This window comes from Geotrypetes seraphini, chromosome 1 (genome assembly GCF_902459505.1).
Source record: "Geotrypetes seraphini chromosome 1, aGeoSer1.1, whole genome shotgun sequence".
NCBI lineage: Eukaryota > Metazoa > Chordata > Amphibia > Gymnophiona > Dermophiidae > Geotrypetes > Geotrypetes seraphini.
Window position 1 is genome coordinate 521,731,340 of NC_047084.1, and position 23,239 is coordinate 521,754,578.

At 41.6% G+C, this 23,239-nt stretch overlaps 1 protein-coding gene across 2 annotated transcripts in view; it reads right to left on the minus strand.

Annotated features, from left to right (window-relative positions):
- The window catches only part of LMNB1 (lamin B1), a 107,890-nt gene that overhangs the window by 7,300 nt on the left and 77,351 nt on the right, over positions 1-23,239 (minus strand). The window contains exons 5-10 of one of the 2 annotated variants that reach the window (XM_033928984.1): positions 22,220-22,345; positions 20,167-20,387; positions 17,234-17,456; positions 16,566-16,670; positions 3,957-4,076; positions 3,723-3,830 (exon numbers count right to left, since the gene is read on the minus strand). In XM_033928984.1, the coding sequence (XP_033784875.1) occupies positions 3,723-3,830; positions 3,957-4,076; positions 16,566-16,670; positions 17,234-17,456; positions 20,167-20,387; positions 22,220-22,345 (903 nt within the window). The remainder of the gene's footprint in view (positions 1-3,722; positions 3,831-3,956; positions 4,077-16,565; positions 16,671-17,233; positions 17,457-20,166; positions 20,388-22,219; positions 22,346-23,239) is intronic. The other variant, XM_033928985.1, reaches the window with a different exon arrangement.

Below are 23,239 nucleotides of genomic sequence, written 5' to 3' on the forward strand. Positions count from 1 at the left end.
TCCCCAACAACAAAGTGAGTCAATTCAGAAAGATCATACAGTCCTACCGGATTCTTTTTTAAGAATACAAACCAAAGAAGGAACATTGACTACAGCGAACAAAATAGAAACACGCAGTACGAACAAACACAAGAAATAAATAAAATAATAAACAAAGGCATATTTAACCTTTCATCAAGATCACTGGATAACAAAGAAGAGGAGGTCCTCATGAGAGGGCTCTCATTCGTACCGAGCATCAAATATGATAGTTTTGATGCCCGAGTTCATCTTCAGAGATTTTTTCGAACAATCAAACTAAAGCAGTTTTTTCAAGATAAACAAAATGTAACACCATCCTTACCTGAGGGATTAAAACTCAAATCTACATGGATGCCGCCAGGACAACCGGATCCTTTGATAACAACTTTTGAAAAACTGGTACTAAGGGATGTTCAAAAACTGGAATCCCAAGACAGATTCATAAATCATTCAAATTTAACTACCCAACAGAGAAAAATTATACAAGACTTGCAAGCAGATCAATCAATAGTTATCTCGAGGGCCGACAAGGGAGGGGGAATTGTCATCCAGAACTATACTGATTACAGGGAAGAAGCTTTACGTCAATTGCATGACACCACATACTACACAAGGTTACAGCAAGACCCCACCATACAAATTAAATCAAAAATAGACGGATTGATAAACAGCGCCAGGGAGTCACAAATACTTACGTCTAAAGAAATTAGATTTCTCACATGCGATTTCCCCAGGATACCCAAAATTAATTTTATACCAAAAATTCACAAATCAGATACCAAACCACCGGGACGACCAATTGTAGTTGGGATAGGCTCAGTTCTTGAGCCTATATCTCAATACTTGGATAGTCAACTAAAACATCTGGTTCCTCGAGCTGAGTCATATATTAAGGACTCAACTCACTTTTTAAAAGTCATAGAACAGAGTTTTCAGAATTCAACAACGGAAGATTCAATACTCGTTACCGCTGATGTAGTGGCGTTATATACTAACGTTCCACAAAGGGAAGCAGTAAATTTAGTTAAAATTCACTTAAAGAAACTCAATCTAACAGCTTCCAAGATATCTTTATTGTCACAATTAGCAGAACAAGTGATTTACAACAACTACTTCAAATTTGAAAATGATATTTTCCTTCAAACAAAAGGAGTAGCAATGGGGGCCACAGTAGCCCCCACGCTAGCGTGTCTTTATATGACTCAGTTCGAGGAATCACATGTTTACACTTCACCTCACTTCCAGCATGTTTCATGCTGGAAGCGATTCATAGATGATGTCTTTTTTGTGTGGAGTGGGGGACCAGAAAATTTAAATATATTTTTAGAAGAACTTAATCATAAAGATAGCAATATAACTTTCACATACACTACAAATAAAAATCAAGTTACATTTTTGGATATAAAAATTATTAAACAGAATCAACATATATCCACCACTCTACACAAAAAAACATCGGATAGAAACACTCTATTACAGTATCAAAGCTTCCATCCACGACCACTAAAAAACAGTATCCCCACTGGGCAGTTTCTCCGATTACGGAGAATATGCTCAGAGGAAGCTGATTTTGAAAAAGAGGCTTTGGAAATGTACTCCAAATTCACACAGAGAGGGTATCCTGTGAAAACCGTCAAAAAAGCGTGGAAAAGGGCAAAAGACTGCCATCGATCATGGCTAATGCAAGATAAACAAAATCTGCAAGAGCAGCAACACATAGTTTGTGTTATGCCTTACACTAACAAAAGCAATGCCATAAAACATATTATACTAAAATATTGGCCAATATTGCAATATTATCCATCCATGCAAAATCAGCCCAAATTTGCCTTCTCCAGGGCGAAAAACTTAGGTGAACAGTTAAAACATAATTTAAACCATCATGATACTAGAAATAAGTCCCCCCATAAGCCGTGTGGTAAATGTAGTGTCTGCCGTTATATATTAGACACGAATTACATTGAGATACCAGGGTCGGAAGGACGACACTTCAAATTAAATACAGGCACAGATTGTGAATCTAAAAAGGTGATTTATTGTATACAGTGTCCCTGTAAAAAATTATATATAGGCCAAACGATTCGCATGATTAAAACGCGAATCATTGAACATCTGAGCAACATAAGAAAAAATCGTGTCTCCGCCCCCCTGGTATCTCATTGGTTGGAAAAATCACATGCACTGGAAGATCTTAAATATACTGTGATAGTACAAATCCACAACACCGAAGGGGACTTATCTAAAATGCTTATTCAGAAAGAACAGAGGTTCATATATAATTGGCAGACCCTACAACCAACTGGTTTGAATGTGGATATCGAGTGGCTACTTATATAGTAGCATTTCCCTGACGCTGGTTTCATCCGGGGTCTAATAGGAACCACCCCCTGTTTCCCAGCTTAGCTTCCTTTAAAAGCGCCAAGTTTCAGTAGAGCTTCACAGATGGCCAGGAGATTTTGAACGTGTCTGGTCTCAGTTAGCCAGCAACAGGTATTTAAACAAGTTAATTAAGAATATTATTAGTATTGAGGTAATAATAAGCTTGGATCTTATAAAATAACTGTTAAGTAAACTAAAACAATGACTATGTTTTGTATATGATTTTGATTTAGATATAGATTTTCAGTGTCCCTCCCCGACGAAGAAAACGAAACTCGAGTCGGGGGGATGAGAAATGAAGATCATTTATATAACCACCATTGGATTTTAAGTATCACTTCATTTGATTTGAACACAGTCACCATTGAGATTTAACCAGCTCCAGTTTAACAGCAAATACCACTCCATTCAGATAAGTACTACCATAGTATCTGAATAAGTTTAAATTTACTAGGGAGGGCCGGGGACAGGTGATTGCAATGATGGTCCCCATGTTAAACTCAATGCAGTGACTACACTATTTATTGGGTTACAGGTCTGAGCACATCACCAAAAAATACTTAATATATAAGTATGTAAAGATAAGAATATAAAGTCACAATATCTGTGAAACACAGTAGCATACTAATTTGAGTTATTCACAGAGTATCATCGAATATTTCCCAATTATTGTTAGGACTATAAATTACGCCAGGTGTACACCTGGGAGGGCCTCCGCGTGTGCGGATCGCCGGACTTGATGGACCGAAGGTCTGATCCGGAGATGGCAGTTCTTATGTTCTTATTTACAAGTAAGCAAAGAACGTCCAACCCAACCCCCTTCAATGTCTGTCAAATTTGAGCAAGATCACAGAAGGCTTAAGGAGGTCAACAAAACTGCAGCTCACAGCATAGAGTGTAAAAGGAATTCCTCCAGTGCTGAAAACCTGCCTTTAGTAATCTGTAAGTAGAGTGAAGGAGGAGAAATCTAACTGATGCAGACTCATATGGTCACTTCTGAGCAAAATAATATCTCATCAGTAGTGCATTAAAAAATACAATGCATTATTGTCAGAAACTTATATAAGCCAGTCACTGCCTAAAAGATGATGTGTTATCTACAAAAAAGGCAAATAAATCATCATTGGCTGGCAGGAAGCACAGCTTAGTGATACGTGCAAAGTAAAGTGTGTTAGGGAAATGAGGAGAAAGCGGATGTTGTGGATGGCAGACTGGATGAGCCATTCGGCCGCGGCCTTTATCTGCTGTCATGTTTCCATGTATATTTTATAAAGAAATAAGCGAGCTGCAATAGACTTTATATAAACAGGAAAAGAACGCACTACCGGTTGAAAGCGAAAGTGCTCCTCAATAGATTCTGCTGGTTCCTCTTCCTCAGCCACCTCCTCAGGAAGGGTCGTTTGAAAGACAGTGGTTCTCTGAGCAACTTCCTGAAACAGACAGATCACCTCCATTAATGTGTCACTTATTTCAAGTTTGTTCTCCTAAAGTCTGGAGTATTAAGAAACCACATATACACACACACCAGACCAAATCAAAGTTTTACACATCCTTACCTCTCCCTGAGGGCTTTTCAGTGTAACTCTCACATCCTCGCCAGTGCCCCAGGAGTTCTGGTTTTTCCAGATGAGGTCAGAGGGGGGACTGGCAGTCACTCCAGCATTAGCAGCCCAGATCTGGTTTGGAAAAGCAGCGAGATACAAGTTATAAAATTAGTTGCAGGAAAGTTGAACTATGAACTGACCTCTTACTATCCCTGTCTTTGATGACAGAAGGTAGAAAGAAAGAAGCCATAGGGAACTTTACCATTTCTCTGTGCAGTGATGCTGATCATTGGATCAGGCTTTACTGCTTCCAGATTCTCAAGCTCCTTCTTTCAACTTTAATTTTACAATTGAAGAAATAATTCAACATTTATTTTTTTTTAAATTATAGTTGAATGGCAAAAAGGAGAAAGCATAGTGAAGCAGGGAGCCAAAGGACAGAGAACACCTGTCCCTTCATTTCTCTGCTGCTATGTATTTGGCTCCTTAATCCAAAGCCTTTCAATTATCACCACCAAGGAACAGTTAGAGCTGCCTAGCCTTACAAAAACATATCAGTGTCTGTCTCGCTGCCACTAGACCAAGATTCCCTCAAGCGATGGGAGGGACTCACTTGACATGGCAGTGTTCTCCCCAGGGCCTTACAGCCGGGCGCTGCGCCCGGCTGATTTAGATGACCGCCCAGCTAATCCTGCTGCCGCCGCCGAGGCTGACTCGCTGCCGAAAATTTTGTTTGACGACTGCCTTTTTTTTTTTTTTGCCAGCATGCTTTTACTTGCTTCGGGCCTTCCTCGTTGCCGGATCCTGCCTACTTTCTGTTTCCGCGAAGGCAGGACCCGGTAGCGAGGAAGGCCCGAAGCAAGTAAAAGCAGCAAGTTGTAAGCTTCCCTCCGGGGCTCTATCGTGTGCATGCTGGCTTCCCTTCTCTCCCCCCCCTCCCCCGGGACGCTACTTCCGGTTTCGGAGGGAAGAGAAGGGAAGCCGGCACACACACGATAGAGCCCCGGAGGGAAGCTTACAACTTGCTTTTACTTGCTTCGGGCCTTCCTCGCTGCCGGGTCCTGCCTTCGCGGAAATAGAAAGTAGGCAGGACCCGACAACGAGGAAGGCCCGAAGCAGGTAAAAGAAGCAAGTTGTAAGCTGGAGGGAAGCTTACAACTTGCCTAGTGACTCTGCCGACGGGTGTGTGAGCTGAGAGGGATGGGAAGAGAAATGCTGCTGCTGCACCGAATGGGGGAGGGGAGGGGGAATAGAAATGTTCTGTTGCTGCACCCATTTTTTGGGGGGGAGGGGAAAGGGAAGATAAATGTTGCTGCTGCTGTACCTGATTTTTGGAGGGGGAGGGGGAAGAGAAAAGCTGGTGCACCCAATTGGGGGGGAAGAGAAAAGCTGCTGCTGCACCCAATTGGGGAGGGGAAGAGAAGTGCTGCTGCAGCAGCACCCAATTGGGGAGAGAGAGGGGAGAAGTAAGACCAGGGAAGGGAGAGGAGAGGTATGAGATGCCATGGGAGGGAGGGAGGGAAAGAAGCTACCAGACCATGGTGAGGGGAGAGATGTCAACACATATGGGGGGAGGGGAGGAGGGAGATGCCAGGGCATGGGGGGGAGAGAAGTGAAAGAGATAGAGATGCCAGATCATGGGGTGGAGTGGGAAGGAAGGAAGGAAAGGAGAAGAGAGAGATGCGAGAGCATAGGGGAGGGGGTGAAGCTGAAATGAATCATGTACAAAGGAGAGAAAGGGCACAGGGTATACAGTTTATTGAAGGGACATAGAAAGAGGCAAGATGCCATATGGAACAGAGAGAGGGTGGACAGTGGATGCAAGGGGCAGAGAGAGGGTGGACAGTAGATGGAAGGGGTATAGAGAGAGAGAGAGGGCAGAGGCTGGGTAGAAGGGACAAAGAGAGGACAGATGTTGCTTGGAAGGGAGCGAGGACAAACGCTGAATAGAAAGAAGAGAGTGAAGAGAAGATGATTAAAGCAGAAATGACAAAAGGTAGAAAAAAAATTGTTTTGTTGCTTTATGTAGAATCAAGTAGTATTGTAACTGTATTGATTAAAGTTTATAAATAGGAAATGGAAATAAGGCAGTTTTTTAGGGACTAAACCCCTTTCCTCAGGTCAGGACAGGATACCATAACAGCAGGGGTGCCCAAATGATCGATCGTGATCGACCAGTAGATCGCAAAGGCAATGTGAGTCGATCGCGTTGCCTTTCCATTCTTTTTCTTCCTGCCTCCCTGACCAGGCCAGGCACGTATAAGCACTGGACTCACAAGACTTCACCTCCGACGTTAATTCTGATGTTGGAGAGGAAGTTCTGGGCCAGCCAATCGCTGCCTGGCTGGCCTGAAACTTCCTCTCCGACGTTAGAATTGACGTCAGAGGTGAAGTCTTGTGAGTCCGGCGCTTGTATGTGTCTGGCCTGGCTCGGGGAGCCAGCAGAGAGAAATCGGCATGGTGGCTTAGGGGGTAGGGAAAGAATCGGGGAAGTGGAGAAATTGGTGCGATGGCTTGGGGGGCATGGGGAGAGAGAAAGAAAGCAGGCAGGGGGAGAAAGAAAGGCAGAAATAAAGAGGGGGACAGGGGGAGAGAGAAAGACAGGCAGGCAGGGGGAAGAGAGAAAGAAAGAGAGACAGAAAGAAAAGGGGAGGGACAGAAAGAAAGAAATATTGGATTTACAGTCAGAAGAAGGAAATGCAACCAGAGACTCATGAAATCATCAGACAAAAAGGTAGGAAAAATGATTTTATTTTCAATTTAGTGGTTTTGAGAATTTATATCTGCTGTCTATATTTTGCACTATGGCCCCCTTTTACTAAACCACAATAGCGGTTTTTATCGCAGGGAGCCTATGAGCATCGAGAGCAGCGCAGGGCATTCAACGCATTTCCCTGTGCTAAAAATCGCTATTGCGATTTAGCAAAAAGGGAGAGGTATATTTGTCTGTTTTTGTATAGTTGTTCCTAAGGTGACATTGCATAAAGTCATCTGCCTTGACCTCTTTGAAAACTCGCAGAATATAAATAATAATTAACATTTTCTCTGTGTACAGTATGCTTTGTATTTTTTTAAATTTTATTGTTGGTAGATCATTTTGACTTGGTCATTTTAAAAGGAAGTCATATTGAGCATTGGAAAATAATAATAATAATTAACTAATAAAAATAGTACACATTTAGGGCTCCTTTTACTAAGTTGCGATAGTGGTTTTAGCGTGTGCTTAGCACGCGCGCTAGATGCTAATGCCAGCATTGAGCTGGTGTTAGTTTTCCCGCATAGTGCGGGGGTTTGCGTGCTCTAAAAAAAGCTAGCACGCCTTAGTAAAAGAGGGGGTTAATTTTCCCCACCACCAAATTTCCCCATCCTACCCCACCCGGCTACTTTTTCATGCCACCCGGCTGGAAAACATTTCTGGGGAGAACACTGCATGGTATCTTGATGCAAAACTAGAATAATTCTTTCTTTCTTTTATACAATTATTCCAGTATTACACAGTACAATCAACATATTGCATCGCAAATACGAAAGCTATATTGGATACAATAACAAAAATACAAAATGCTGACAGGAAAAGAAAACAAGAACTATAACTACCCTTTATCAAGGCCATAAATAGCAGGAAAAGATACCAGAAATTGGAAGACCTTAATATACAAATAAGAAAACATATCAGAATAAGGAAGAGTTGATATTCAGCCTGTACTATACATCTCTGAACTAAACCACACTTCATCATATTATTAATTCAGGACAGATATGCAATAGGTATGAGCTACCATCTAGACCAGTGTATCGCAAACTGTGTGCCGCGGCACACTGGTGTGTCTCGACACACTGGGGAGGAGGAGAGTCATTTGTGCCGGCTGACTACCTACAGGACATGCCCCTCAGAGCGAAGTGGGTTGCAGCCAGATGGACCTCCACATATGCGTATGATGTCATCACGTCAACGACCGCTCACTTCCAGGTGCCTTCTGGCCAGGGCACTGGGTTTAGTGTGCCGCTGGCCGGAAAGTTTGCGAGACACTGGTCTAGGCAATAAATCAAACTGTTTTTGTCAAGGAAATCACATGTAGGATCTCTATCATATTATTTAATCAAGCATTTAGCTGGGGGGGGGGAAGGAACCCCCACACTTCCAAGATAACAATTTGAGAGCACAAAATCAGAAAATTGGTGGTGCCTGTTCTGACTCTCCCTACTGAAACAAGGATATAAAATCTTATGACTCAAACAAATAATAGGTAAGAAAGTCAGTCTCAAAACTATCAGCTGAGACCTGCAAAATTTCAGCTAAATGCCCCTCATTTCCAAGACCTAAGCATCTTAGTTAGCAAACAAGCAACATTATTAGGAGCGAGGAGGATGGGGCATCATCTCAAGAGTATTTTTTTGAGACTTCACATAAGATATTTCTTATTCGTCCCTCAAACTGGTCACTAGGATGTAGATTCAATAAATGATGCCCACAGTTAGGCACTAGGATGATCTGCATTAAGCTGGAACAACTTTTACAGAATACTAGCTTAGCATGCATTTCATGCCAACGGCTGGTACAAATGTTTTCAACTGATGGCAGTTAGACGTGCAAATGCAGGCATTCTATAACGTTGTGTCTAATTTCTGGGGACCCCCCCAGACCTGCCTATGCCTCTCCCATGGTCAGCCCCTTTGACATTGCACACTATGAAAATTTAGGCGCATGTTCCAGAATAGGGTGTAGGGCAAATTGGCAAATATTAAGAGTTATATGCGGACTAAGTGCTTGTTAATGTCTATAATTGATTGTTATCACTTAATTGTTAATGCAGCAGCCTGAGAACAAGAAGAACTGGTTTTAACCCCCACTCTGGGCAAGCCACTTAACCTGAGAAAACAAGGCAAGAGGTCCACAAAATCCAACATGGAGAACAAAGGTGTAGCACAATATAAAAAAATGTGAGATGTGGAGGACAATAATATCACAATATAAAGCAAACAACATTCCACAAAAAAAATAGTCAACTTAAAACACATGAAAGAAAAAGCCTCGGTATCACGCTCTGATTTGAATCCTGCATTTCATAATAGAAAGTTTTGCTAGTAGAAATTTTTTTTGCACTTATTGTTTTTCACATGACACGTCAAACAAGTATTGAAGTAGTGCGTTCATGAAAGTTTTTTATGCCTATGATGGGGAGGAGGTAGGGGCTTGTGACTCACCTAATACTGAGGCTTTTTCTTTCATGTGCACAAATTTCTTTGGGGTTTGAAGTTGACTATTTTTTTGTGGAGCGTTTGCTTTATGTTGTGAACAAAGGAGTAGACCATATGAGAAACAGTTTTTGCCACTTTTAACTCTCAGGTTTATTCAAGGTCGCTCAACATGGCCATGTTTCACCAAAAAGCTGACTTAGGGGTGGATGAATATCAGCTGGTGTGAAATCTCAAGCTAACCCAGGTTGAAGATCACTTTGGCGAAGCTTGAGATTTCACACCAACTGGCATTCATCCATCCCCCGAGGCAGCCATTTGGCAAAACATGGCCATGTTGGGCGACTTTTGTATACCTGGGAGTTGAAAGCGACAGAAAAGATTAAGTTGATTAATCCTTCATTGCCTCAGGTCCAAAATAAATACTGCACCTGTATACAATATGCAGATTGCTTTGATTGTACCTACAGAAAGATGATACATCAAATCCCATACCCTAATTGGCAAATGGCCTATATTGAATCTGGAGGTAGGTCCTTGAGGAAGTTCAAAGCTCTAAGATCCAATTCCTAGATCTATTATTTCAATAACTCCACCTAATTGGAAAAGCATCTGATTTTTCTATCCAGCCTAGAAACCACAGACTGAAAAGTTGAAGCACCTACCTCTACCAGGTCTACTTCTCTTTTCAGAGTCCCAATCCAGATTCCAAAACCTTTACTATTTCCAAAAGATCCTTATGTCTGCTCAGAATTATTCAGACTAGTAGAAACAATTTACTCCAGCAATACTACACTGTGAACCAAAAAACACACCCACACCAAAATGTTTTATTGTCATATGAGGATCATTTCATAAATAATGCACACTATTTTTTTTTTTTTTTTTCCAAGTATTTCTTTACAATCCTTCAATATAGTCTCCCTGCTTTGCAATGACCGAGTCCCAACGTCCGGGAAGCTTCATTATTCCATCCAAGATACCGTTTTAGTTCAGTTGCCGAATGACTCGGGTACTGGCGGAAGAAAGCTCTTTCAGAGATGCATAACAATGTTCACACATAGGTTGTTTCAACTTTGGAAAAAGGTCATAGTCTGGTGGTCTCATGTCTGGACTGTAGGGAGCATGAGGTAACACCTCACAGCCGTATTCATGTAGTTTTTCAATGACATTCCCTATGTGCGGGTGAGCGGTGTCGTGAAGAATGAGTGGCCCAGCCAAGAGCAACTGAGGTCAGGTTTTGTGCATTTTTTGCAAAAATATCACGATAATACACTGTTGTGACACTTCTTTCACATGGAACTTTGTCTGTGATGATGATGTCTTCATGATCAAAAGCAAAAATCATCATTTGTTTGACTTTTGATTGAGCTCGTCAAAATTTTTTTGGACGTGGAGAAGATGGAGCTCTCTACTCGTCACTGAAAAACTACGCAAATACAGCTGGGAGGTGTTACCCTCATGCTCCCTACAGTCCAGACACGAGTCCACCAGACTTCAACCTTTTTCCAAAGTTGAAACAACCTATGCGTTGACATCATTTTGCATCTCTGGAAGAGATTCGGCAACTGAACAAAAACGGTGTCTTGGATGGAATAATGAAGCTTCCTGGATGTTGGGACTCTGTCATTGCAAAGCAGGGAGACTATATTAAAGGACTGTAAAGAAATACTTGAAAAAAACAAAACATGTAAATTTTAAAAAATAGTGTGCATTATTTATGAAATGACCCTTGTATCTTCCACAGAACTCAGCCAATTCTTATGAAATTTAGCATGTTGTGTCCTGAATGAAGTTGATTTAAAATGTTGTAAATATTTCCCAAAACAAAGAAATTGACCCTGGGAAATCCACAGAGATGAAAATCCAAGAGAAACCAAAAATACACTGTGGAGTGACGATGTTCCTGAAAGTCAATGTAAACAATCCACATGAAAGTAAAATAATCCACATAAAAACCTTAAGAACCTAGTCTGCTGAAAGTGTAGGATCCAACACAGTCCATGTTTTGACAAGATAGTCTTCTTCAAGGGTCACTTATAGTCCTATGGTAATGGATACTTGGAAAAACGAATCAGTCCAAAAGAACAATTGCGTGGAAATTCGCAGTGAACATGCTGCTGAAACCAAAAGCAATATTTCCCACCACATCACAACATTACCTTGTGAAAATGAACTGTTGCTATGGGATATGCACAGAAGCAGATGATAGTTTGTAAACAGTCTCTGTAATTAAATGGTTTTCACTGCAGAAGACCAAATTCTGATAAAGAACTTGGTACTGCTAAAAGGTTACAGCAGTCAACGATTTTTGAAAGAGTTCCCACAGAAGAGTTGGAACAAAAACAGTCCTGATGTGGTACTACACAAGATACGAGCACTACACAGCATTTGAGTATTTTTACATTAATTAGGTTCTTTACGTCATGACATGGGTACGTCATCACGTTGGCGTTTCTGCTTTATATGATATTTCTCCTGAATTGTGGCATTGTGTGATCTTCATTTTGAGCGGGACTACAGTATTAACCTTTTAGCATTTAAGTATTCTTTTTATCAAATGAGTAATGTGTGTTCCATATGATCACAACAGTATGTTTATATGACAATGTCCCTGCACTGATTGTCTAGTTAGGTCACCTTTTATCTAAGGATATAGAGAATAGAATTTACATATTCAGCCAAAGTTAATTTAGCAATGACCCATCAGTGGCAATTCTTATGTTCTTATGTTATGTAGTTTTTTTCTCATTTTAGCCTTTTTATATTAGCCTTCTCATTTTAGCCTTTTTATATATATTATGCTGTCCACAGCTGTTCCATTTCTTACTTTCACAGATTTCCATGCTGGGATGTTTTATGTCGTGAGTAGTTGTCCTGTTTTTAAGGGGCTTTTATTATGTTTGCCCTTTTCTGATATTAGCCTGCCTATATGCTTTTTCAGTAGCAGTTAGTGTGTTCACTATTTTTTTTTACCATCTATGTAAACACATCTCTTACCTTTAAAAAAAAACTAGCAAAAATAAAATTAACTCCCTTGTGATGCTATCATGTTTTTAAGGTGACATGTTGTGACATTTCTATGTTGTTCTTATGAGTGGCATCTTCTTGGTGCAGCATTTTTTTCTTTCTTCCATTTTTATTTTTTTTAAAGTAGGACCACAGTAATATATATTGTACATATGTATATATTAAGATTCCTTTTCCCCAACAAAAGATTTTTTTTTCGAAGCCATAATACTTTCTAATTGTTCAATACTGTTGGTAATGTATAACAGATATGGAATGTTAACATTTATATGGAATGTTGTCTCTTATAGAATGGATGCTTTATACATGGTTTCAAGTCCTCAATTGTGACTTAGTAGAGTCAGTTTTTTCTATTTTGTCACTAACTGATCCATAATCGGTCATTAAGTGCTTTTATCATTAAGGCCCAAATTCCGTAACCAGCATCTAAAGTTAGGCACCTATTTCGGAGGCGCCCAACTAGATAGGCGCCTATCTAAATTGAAGAACAAACTCAATTAAGCTTTTTAATCAGCACTGATTGAAACATAGGCGCCTATCAAGAAAGCACGATTCTGTAACAAGGCGTCTCAAAAAATTTAGGCGGCCTTCAAAAAAATAGGCACTATACATGTTAGGCGTGGGCGTGGCTACGTGTTAGGCGCCTTGTTGCAGAATCGCTGCTCTTAAGCGTGCTTAAACGCTCTACTAGGCGCCTAACTTTTAGTTGTGCCTAGAGCTGGCCTATTTCTTGGGCGCCTCCAAAATAGGTTCCGCTCAGTGTGATTCATTAAACAGCACCCAATTTTACTTGAATTGCCCTGAACAGTGCCTAATTAGGCGCCTAACTTTTGGGCACTTCTTATAGAACTTGCCCTTAAGTTATATTCCATTCTTTTGGCTTTTTAGGCTGATGTTTTCCTGCAAATAACTGGTGTGATTCAACTTATATTTCTTCTAGTATATTTTACCATTTGTAATTCCTTTTATGAATATTGTTTTTTACCTAGCTTGTCACTCAAAAGGAATGTTTTATATATATTTTTAACATCTTATTACATTAAAATGTATGCTTATTTTGTTCTATTTTAATGTTAAGTGATACATCTGTAAGTCATATTTTAAAACTCTGATGTAGGCTCTTTAGCCGCAACACAGCCTGTCAAGGGTTCATAGTCATTTGCGTGCGAGACTTCAGCGCGCTGACAATTCGGCACAAGATACCAGAGCGCTGCCTAAAAAGTGACTTTTAAAGAGCTCCAACGCGGGTGGGGAACCCCCCCCCCAGTTTGCTTCATACTCTTCGTGCTGCCGTTGGGAGGGGGGTTGGATCCCTCCATTATAGAGTAAACTTAACTTTTTCTGATTTTTTAGGAAAAAGTTAAGTTTTCTCTATAATGTGGAGGGTTGCACCCCCCATCCCCCCAACGGCATCGCGAACAGTCTGAAGTCAAGTGGGGGGTTCCCCCCAAACACCCCCGTCCGAACTCTTTAAAAGTCACTTTTTAGGCGGCGTGCTGGTGTCTTGCACCGAACTGTCGGCACGCTGAAGTCTCGCACACTTTTGTTCCCTCACCCATGTCAAGTCTAACACTGTGCTGGATGATTATCTGTATGTGTTTTATTATCGGTTGCTATTAGTTTGTTTGAAGACAATTAGTTTGTTTGAAGTGTGTTGTTTTTTTTTTTTTTTTAATTTGCTGCTGTCTGTGTATAGCTATCTATTGTTTGCCTCACTGTGATTGTAAGCCAGGTAGCAGACAACCACGCTTGATTCTCACACAAGATCACATTGACATTGTAAGCGATTTTGTACTGAGCCAGGAGGATGCGCCACAAATGCACCAAACAACTTGGCAAACAGCATGAAAAGTAGGAATAAGCCAGACACCTGTGGTTAGGATAATTCATGATGATCTGAAATTAAAGTGTCTTAAAAAGCATCGTGGCCACGAGTTAACTTTACACAACAATGACACACACCTGAAACGGTGCAAGCAATTTTTGACCAAATACCCGGAGCACTGCGTCAGCTTCGTCTGGTTTACAGATATTCACAGTAGCTCCACCAATTAACACACAGAATGATTATCTGTATGTGCCTTTAACACTGAAGTATGAGGTTAATGACAAACACCTGCTATGGACTCGCCCAACCTTCAGCCACTCAGTCATGGTCTCTGTCACAATCTTGAAACTTGGATTCACAGATCTTAACCCCAGGATTGATAAAGAACAGATCAATGGTACATACTACTGGGACGTCCTCTTGACACAAAAGCTGTTTCCAGCGATCTGTCAGTTGGGAGACTACTTTATCTTCCAACAGGACAATGCCCAGCACATCGGGCAAAGGATACCGTAGAACTGCCACATCAGGAAAATCCAGACTTCATTGGTCCAGACCTCTGGCCTGCAAACTCAGCAGACCTAAACCCAGTTGACTACCGAATCTGGGGGCTGATTCAGAAACGTCTGACGTCAAAAATCTTAAACAGCGCCTCATCTCTCTTTGGGCTGAGCTGAATCAAAGCATCATTGACAAGTCCATAGATCAGTGGCAGCCAAAGCTGAGGGTGTGCCTTTGTGCAAAGGAAGCACACTTCAAACATTACTTTTAGACTTTACATTTCTCTGCAAGATACACCATATAACCTTCTGATCTGATTTTTATTCAGTTCACTTTCAGAAAGTAGTGTTGTGGTGCTGTGGGAAATATTTACATTTTACATCAACTTCATTCAGGATACGACACACACTAAATTTCATAAAAATCAGCCAAGTTCTGTGGAAGATACAACAACAAAAAAACCTTTGATGTGGGTTTTTTTTCAGTTCAATGTGTAGAGTAATCAATATTCAATCTAATGTCACTATCTCTTGTCAATGTAATACTGAGAAGTCCCCAGCCTCAGGCCCCAAATTCACCAGATCTTTTTCCAGGCTTCTCACAAAGGGGCTCAAAGGATTGCTGTGCTCCAAGTCAACTTGCTTTAGTGCACATACACACACACACACAAAGGCTGCTCCACCAAAACTCGAACAATTCTAAGGTTAAATACATCACCTTTCTCCTGTGGAGTATTCAACACTGACTTCAATGTCCGGTTCAAGCTCTTCCATATGTAGACACCCCCAGCAACTACTTAAGGGATACAAATGTGTCTCCGAGTATGCAAGTCAAGATTGATCTCTCTGCCTCACCCAGACTGACTCTTCCAACCCACACCCAGCAACAAGACCTGGCCCTGTACTCACACTCTTGCTACTCTCACAACAGCTAAGAACAGTTAACTTAGTGCAGGTTCATTTGCAGCTGAGGGAAAATCCCCCTGTTGCCCACTCTTCCAATATTGGTCGCCGTACCTTAAGAAGGATATGGCGTTACTCGAGAGGGTTCAGAGGAGAGCGACGCGTCTGATAAGAGGTATGGAAAACCTTTCATATGCTGAGAGATTAGAGAAACTGGGACTCTTTTCCCTGGAGAAGAGGAGACTTAGAGGGGATATGATAGAGACTTAAAAGATCATGAAGGGCATAGAGAGAATAGAGAGGGACAGATTCTTCAAAAAGGGATAGAGGGGTATAGATAGAGGATTGCTGAACAGGTCCTGGACCTGTTGAGCCACCGCGTGAGCGGACTGCTGGGCACGATGGACCTCAGGTCTGACCCAGCGGAGACATTGCTTATGTTCTTATTTCTACTTAGGCAAAAAAGAGAAAAACACCCAGTAAAGAGATGAGTGCTTTCAGTACAACTACCATCACTATCTTGATTCTGGCACCAGGACAGATACCTATTTAAAAAAATAAAAAAATACACCAAGCTTAGCATCTCTGTGGGCCCTCACCAAAGCAGGAATCACAAAACAAAAGAACGGCAAGCCAAAGCCGGCAAAGTGGAATAGGTGGACTTGAAACTCCCAGGTTTATTAAAATAAAGTCAAATGCACAAAACAATAACAATAATAAATCAAATATACCTTGCAATAATAGCAAATAGTCCCAGGTTTATACCTGGTTGGAGACTCCATGAAGACTGATGCACTAATCTTCAAAAATAAAAGGGTAAAGACAAGGGAATTTGGGGATTTAGCTCATGGCAAATTATATACAGGCAGAGTGGGTATTTCCCTGTCCCTGGAAGGCTTACGATCTAAATTTATACCTGAGGCAATGGAGGGTTATACGATATGCCCAGGATCAGAAGTTGCTGGAATGGAATTTGAATGTGGCCTTTCTGATTCTGAGCCTCTTTTTTCCCCAAATGACAGAATTGAAAACCAAGCACATTCACATTAGGACAGCTACTCTCCTTTCCATGTCATTCTCTTCTTGGTTGTGCTGAGAACTTTTCAGCATCCCCTCATAGCTTAACACCCACCAACTGCTTATCAACACAAGCATCCTACTTACCGTGACAGTCTGGCCTGCCTTCAGCACATATCGTGAGGTAAATTTATAATTCACAGAAGTATCACCAATTTTCCTGGTCATTTCCCAGCCCCCTAAGGGTTGATCCTGTAAAAGAAATGAGAATGCGGAGAAAGGCTTAAAAAATTGATATTAGGCACATGAGAGGTCTGGGTAAGTGCTGCTGTTAGTAGGTGTCTGCTTTTGCGGTGTCAAGGGCAAAGCCACAGCTGTCTGTTTTTCATTTAACTAGCTACATGTTGGGGGAGGAAAAAAAAAACACACTTGCTCTCACAATGTGGATTCTGATAATATTTTCCTCTGGAAAATTAGCCTAGAAAAAAATATGTGCACCTACTTAGGGCACAAAATTTGTGCATTAAAAAGTAGGAACACATTTGAATTTTCAAAGATGTGAACCTAAATGCACATCAATTCCCAACCCTACTCCAGGAATGCTCCCTCAAACCATGGGTAAAGCTATATGTACACCTTCGTCAGCACACAAGTTGGGTAAATTTATAAGAGCCCATTTACGTGGATAAAGTACTTCTTTACTCGCAGAAATGGCTTTGAAAAAGTTATTCAGTCTGCTGCATGTCTTATTCTTCCCATCTGCAACTTTATTACCCCATTCTCCTCTCCTGTTCCCGAGATGCATCCTACCGCACCTGTTCCGAGCTGTTCTTCAAGCGGATGAATTTTCCATCTACATCTATTTCCTCAATAGAAATGTTCCCAGTTGCCGAAGCTGAGTGGGAGATACTGATGCTGCTGCTAGCTTCAGACTCTTCCACATCGACTCTCTTCCTCTTGCCTCTGGTGGTACGCACACTACGACTTGAGGAGGCACGTGACACTGTCACCCGGGAAGGACTAGGGGAGAGCTTCAGCCTAAAAGGGAATAAACCAGTTATACTCTACCTACTGCATATGAAGTCCCTTATGCTCTCCAGCCCCAGGTGACGGCTCAAAGCAACATCAACTGAACTTGGCTGTGATATACATTTTCCTTAAGGGCCTACCTATGACTAAGGTTTACTGGTGGACTAGAGATGGTTTATGTTTTATTTAACACGCTTGATAAACTGCCTTTCCAAAATATCAAAGCGGTGTACAAACTAAAAATAGAAAATGAAAGGAACTCATTTATTTATTTTTTGTATTTATAGACCACTTATAGCCTAAGTGGTTTACATTCAGGTACTCAAGTATTTCTCCCTACCTGTCCTGGTGGGCTCACAATCTGAGTAACGTACTTGGGGCATTGGAGTGTTAAGTGACTTGCCAGGGTCATAAAGAGCAGCACTGGGTTTGAACCTGCAACCTCAAGGTGCTGAAGTTGCAGCTCTAACCAGTAGGCCCTCCTCCACTCCATGGGAGTGGTCTTTGGTATCTGGGCCAATCGGAGTCTTAGGCCCCTCCCAGTGCATCCCAGGATGCACCAGGAAGGGAGCCTAAGGTCCTGATTGGCCCAGGTGCCTAAGGCCTTAGGCACCTCAGGTATCTGGGCCAAATCAGGGCCTCAGGCCCCTCTCCAGTGCATCTCAGGATGCATCGGGAAGGCCCGCCATTTTGGAGCGGCAGGTCTACTGGCAGGAGAGATTGGACATCCCTGGGGGGGCGGCCTCTGCCCGCCCAAGCCAGCTGAGCTGACTGCAGCAGAGGAATTTCTCCCCAATCAGCTGAGCTGGCAGGACTCCCAGAAACTGCAGCTTCAGGGAATCCTGCCAGCACAGATGATCAAGGAGAAATTTGCCTGCTATGATCAGCTCAGCCAGCTGCAGCATCTACTTTTTATGTTTGGGAAATGTAGGCCAGCATTTTGCAGGTCTACATTTCAAGCATCTGTCTCTCACCTAAGGAGATGCATAGAGATGCTTAAACACGCCTAAGGCCACTTCTGGGCAAAACCATGCCCAAGCCCCACCTTGGGAGTACTTAAGTGTCCCTTGGTATCTCCCTAGTCCGATGACAGATGCTTACAATGTGGGCGTCCTTCCTCGCCCAATTGGCTGCCAGACGGCAGTAGGGTGCCTACCACTGCCTAAAATCAGACTGCAGTGTTAGAGAACCATGCCCTTAAAGTATATAAACAGATCCCAACTATTTTGTGAGGTACATGTTCTGTGCTTTAAGCCAAAATTGGTGAAGCAGTTGGTTTCACATTTAGATCCTTCAGCAATTTGCTCAGTGACACACGCCTTCTGTATTGGTTTGTAAAGGAAGATGTTGAGAAGATTCAAAGTTATTCAAAGTATTGGAACTCAGGTAGTAGCAGCCCCTAGTGATAGGCACGTTAGTACGGATTTTATGTTTTTATTGGCTTTGATATATTGCATATTCCAAAATATTATTTAAGCGGTGTACAATACTAATTTAAAAAAAATAAAAAAAGAAGAAAAATCCATTTAAAATAAGAACGGGTTTATATACACATCGAGATACACTCTAAGTTCATTCTTCAGGCTTGCTATAAAACTGCACCAACCTCTGCTAGCTAATCCGTTCCCTTATCAGTGCTAGCCTTTAAAATTTTGCATAATCGCCCCCTTCATTTTTACAGAGATATTTAAAACGGCAAAAGACATTCAAGGGCTTGCATTCTAGATCAAGGCCGTCTAGTGGAAATCTCTAAATTTATAACCTTGTGACATTTGTATTAAGAGCTGGAGGCTTTTTCTGTGTATATTCCACAGCTCTGAGCACCATCTCTAGACATTCATAAAATTCTGAAGTTGCGAGTCTGCCTGACTTCAACATGGTTTGGCATAGTTTGCCAGGTTTTATTTGTCAGATGTGTGCCAGATCTCCCTTAGCTCTTAGGTAGGGCATCAGTTCCAATCATTTTTTTTTTGTGACGTCTACCGATATTTATATTTATTGCTTTTTTTATCTGAACACAAACCAGTTTAGACATTTATTCTTCCAAGGAAACAGTTTATAAAACCTTTTAAATAAGAGCTTTCAGAATAATACTGTAAAAACTATAAGGGCTCTTTTTATCAAGCCACACTAGCAGGGTTAACGCGCGTGACTTTTCATCACGCGTTAACCCCCGCGCTGGCTAAAAACTACCGCCTGCTCAAGAGGAGGCGGTAGCGGCTAGGGCGGCTGGCGGTTTAGCGCGCGGTATTACGTGCGTTAAACCGCTAGCGTGGCTTGATAAAAGGAGCCTTAAATCTCAAGCTAAATATATATCACAAGATAGGGAATGGGGCATATTTACTACAAAGCATTAGGGTTTTTCACTTAACACAGGTTAGCAAGCGGAGGCAATTCAGCTTAGGTGCAAGGATCTGAAGTAACTGCTGGGGGCGACTCCAGCACTCCCTCTGCAGTTTTTGCACAGGCAAGTACTCTTAACACACCGTATTTTTGGTGCTACAAATGTGGACACACTGACCACCACTTATTCAGATGGCTGTACGTGCCCATTTGGCACTGCAGGCTACTTACCACACACTGACTGCATTGTGCAGTCCACACAAAGTCTCCTCCCCTTCCCAAACTAAGTAAACAAGCCGCACATAGTAAATTGAAAGGATTACTGTTACAGTTTAGGCAAAACATTATCAACTAAACGGCAGTGTACAAGCCTTACCTCTCCTCCTCACCCTCCAACAGTTTGCGGTATGCGCTGATCTCCATGTCCAGTGCCAACTTTACATCCAAGAGTTCCTCATAATCACTAAGCTGTTGCTGCATCTGATCTCGGATTTGCGCCATCTCCCGCTCTCTGTCTGCCAATATTTGCCGACAATTCTCCCTTTCCCTAGCCAGAGTGTCCTCCAGCTCTTGCATCCGTTCATGCCAAGCTCTAGACTACAAGATAATGTATTTTTAAAAAATAATAAATACGCATAAGCTGGTTACCAAGGACTGAGATTAGTGCAATAAAGTAGGCAGATCTGCCAAGTCACCAGTACAAGGTACTGTCAAACATCTCTTAGCTCTAAATATCAAAAACCTAAAAATTTCATATTCATAATTTCTTTTATACTTATTATACTATTCTTTTATACTACTTATTACACAGTAGGAAGGGGGGGAGAAAAACACCTCCTCCAACTCTTATGACTGCCTGCAGAAAATCAAGGGGCATTTTAACTAAAACTTAGGGCTCCTTTTATGAAGGTGCGCTAGGGCCTTAACGTGCGGAATAGCGAGAGCTAAATTGCCACATGCACTAGCCACTACCGCCTCTTTTTGAAAAGGTGGTAGATTTTTGGCTAGCGCACGCTCCGGTACGTGCGCTAAAAACGCTAGCGCACCTTCGTAAAAGGAGCCCTTAGTGCTCACTATTGGAATTAGCATGCACTAAATAATAAAAATGCCCAGATATAAAATGGGCTTCTTAGCATTTAGCATGCACTAAGATTTTGTAAAAGGGCTCTTAAGATCTTTGATAATATTAGCATTTAAAAAAAATGTAACCCAGCATGAAGAGTTAAATAAGAAATAAGAGAAACATGAATGAATAATCTCACTGCATGACAAAATATAAGCAGCGATTTGGATGGTGCATTGCCATATACTGTTTAAGGAACAAACACGTTTATGAGGTTTATTTATTTATTTTTAAAAATGTATGCAGCGACTATAAACCTAGGCGGTTCACAAAGCACCATGCGTAATAAAAATAAACTTTAAAATACAGTCAAACTTTACATTCCAAAAATCTGAGTGTGCCACTACAGTTCCATCAAAATCCTGGCTCAAATCTTATAACATGCTAAACAGGCAAAATGAATGCTCTTGCAAAGAGTTGAGTTTTCAACATTCTTTTAACTTGCATTTCTTCCTACGCTGTCTTAGCAAACCAGGGAAATGATTCCATTAACTACACTCCGGCTACTGCAATTGCAGATGCCCTTGTATTAGCATAATGTGTTTTCAAAAATTTTTTCCTGAGAAAACAGCAGGTTGACAAGACTATTTTTAACCACTACCAGTGTGCTAACGTTATCACCTATGTAATCAGTTCCTCTACAGAGGAGCCGTATGCATCATCTGAAAAGCAATATTACTTCCTCTTCTGAACTACCTTAAAATGTTTAGCTGTTATAAAAAATGTTACCGGGCATTTAAACATAAAACTTTAACAAAAAAAAAAAATACACCACAAAACCGCCAATCAATCCACAAATAAGCAGTAGTAAAGAATCACCTAGACGAAGGAGGACTCCGCTATCCCTCTCCCACAAGTAAAATATTTCCCCCAGATTACATCAAAATGCTGCAGTCTGCAATACAGCAGCCTCTTCCACCGCTTTGCCCGACATGGTCACATCCAAATCGCAGCTTTCGAAACCACCTTCTAAGAAATAAAGCAGCCCAGAGCATGAAAAAGCTTCATAAAAATTGGCAGTTCCCTTTCTGGATGTGGCAAATTGTCTCAGCTTCACTCTGATAGTTTACTAACATCAGCAACACATTAACTTCAACAGGGCTTCCTGGAAGCCACTATATTAACCTGCAGTTCTGTTAGCATTATTTGAAAAGGCATGAAATTAGGAAGGAAAGGAGTAAACCACAGCACGTTACACCCTTCCCCTTTTCTACCCATAACTAAACTAAATTAAACCCCCCCCCCCCACACACACACATCACAAATGTAAGCCCTGCAGATAAAACCCCACTACCAACAGCCTTACCTCCTTCTGCAAACTGGCTAGCTGGGCGGAAAGGCTGTCAATGCGCACGCGGCTCTCCATCAGCTCCTCCCGAGTGCTGTTAACTGTGGAACTGTTCATCTCCGAAGCCAGTCTAGCGTTCTCCAGCTGGAACAGATAAAACAGGCTTTGTTAGGTTCCTGTGAAAGTAGTGCTCTGGCTGCTCACAAATGAGGAAACGCCAGTTAGTGTAAAGTACATTTCAAACAGCTACGATAGGAAGCTCAAGCTTCCTGTCCACATGTGCAAGATAAAAACATATTGGTTTTTTTTTTTTTTTAATTACTGGCATCATTTCATGCACACCCAGCACACAAAATTCAAAAACAAATCCTACCTTTTTTTTTAACTGTGGAAAACCGTTAAATACACAAGGGTACACAGCCTATGCAAAGAGGTGCCTCATAGTAACAAAAAAGACTTTTCTAGAAATTTTTTAAGAATACAGCATGGGCCTGAGTAGAAGCAGTATATTTATGCCAACCATCTTCTTGGTTTGCTAAATCATACCCCCCACCTCCCCGTACCCTTTTTCAAAAAATCCCATACCTTTTAAATCATACCCCCCTCCGTATCTTTTTTTTTTTTTTTTTTAAACCTGATTCTTTTAAATCCTACCCCCACACCTTTTTTTTTTTTTAATGTACCTTTTAAATCATACCCCCCTCCCCCCGGTACCTTTTTAAATTCCTCCCTCCCTAGACAGCTCTCAGGTTAGCAGTGCGGAGGTGAGGCATGAGCTTTCCACGTTCCCACCTGGCCCCGTGCCATTTTCTGAATGGCTGGCATCAGTTCTCGCAAGCCGTTCAGTTCTCACCAGCCATTCAAAAAACAACAGGAGTGCGTAAAGCTTGCTCCTGACCTGTGCACTGCTGAGTACGAGAGCCGTCTAGTGAGGGAGAGATACGCGCTGGACCACCAGGCTGTTTAAAAAAGGTACCGACGACGGCAATGGCGGCGGGCGGGTGTTTGTTTTAAACAGGTGTGGCAGTGGTGCTGAGA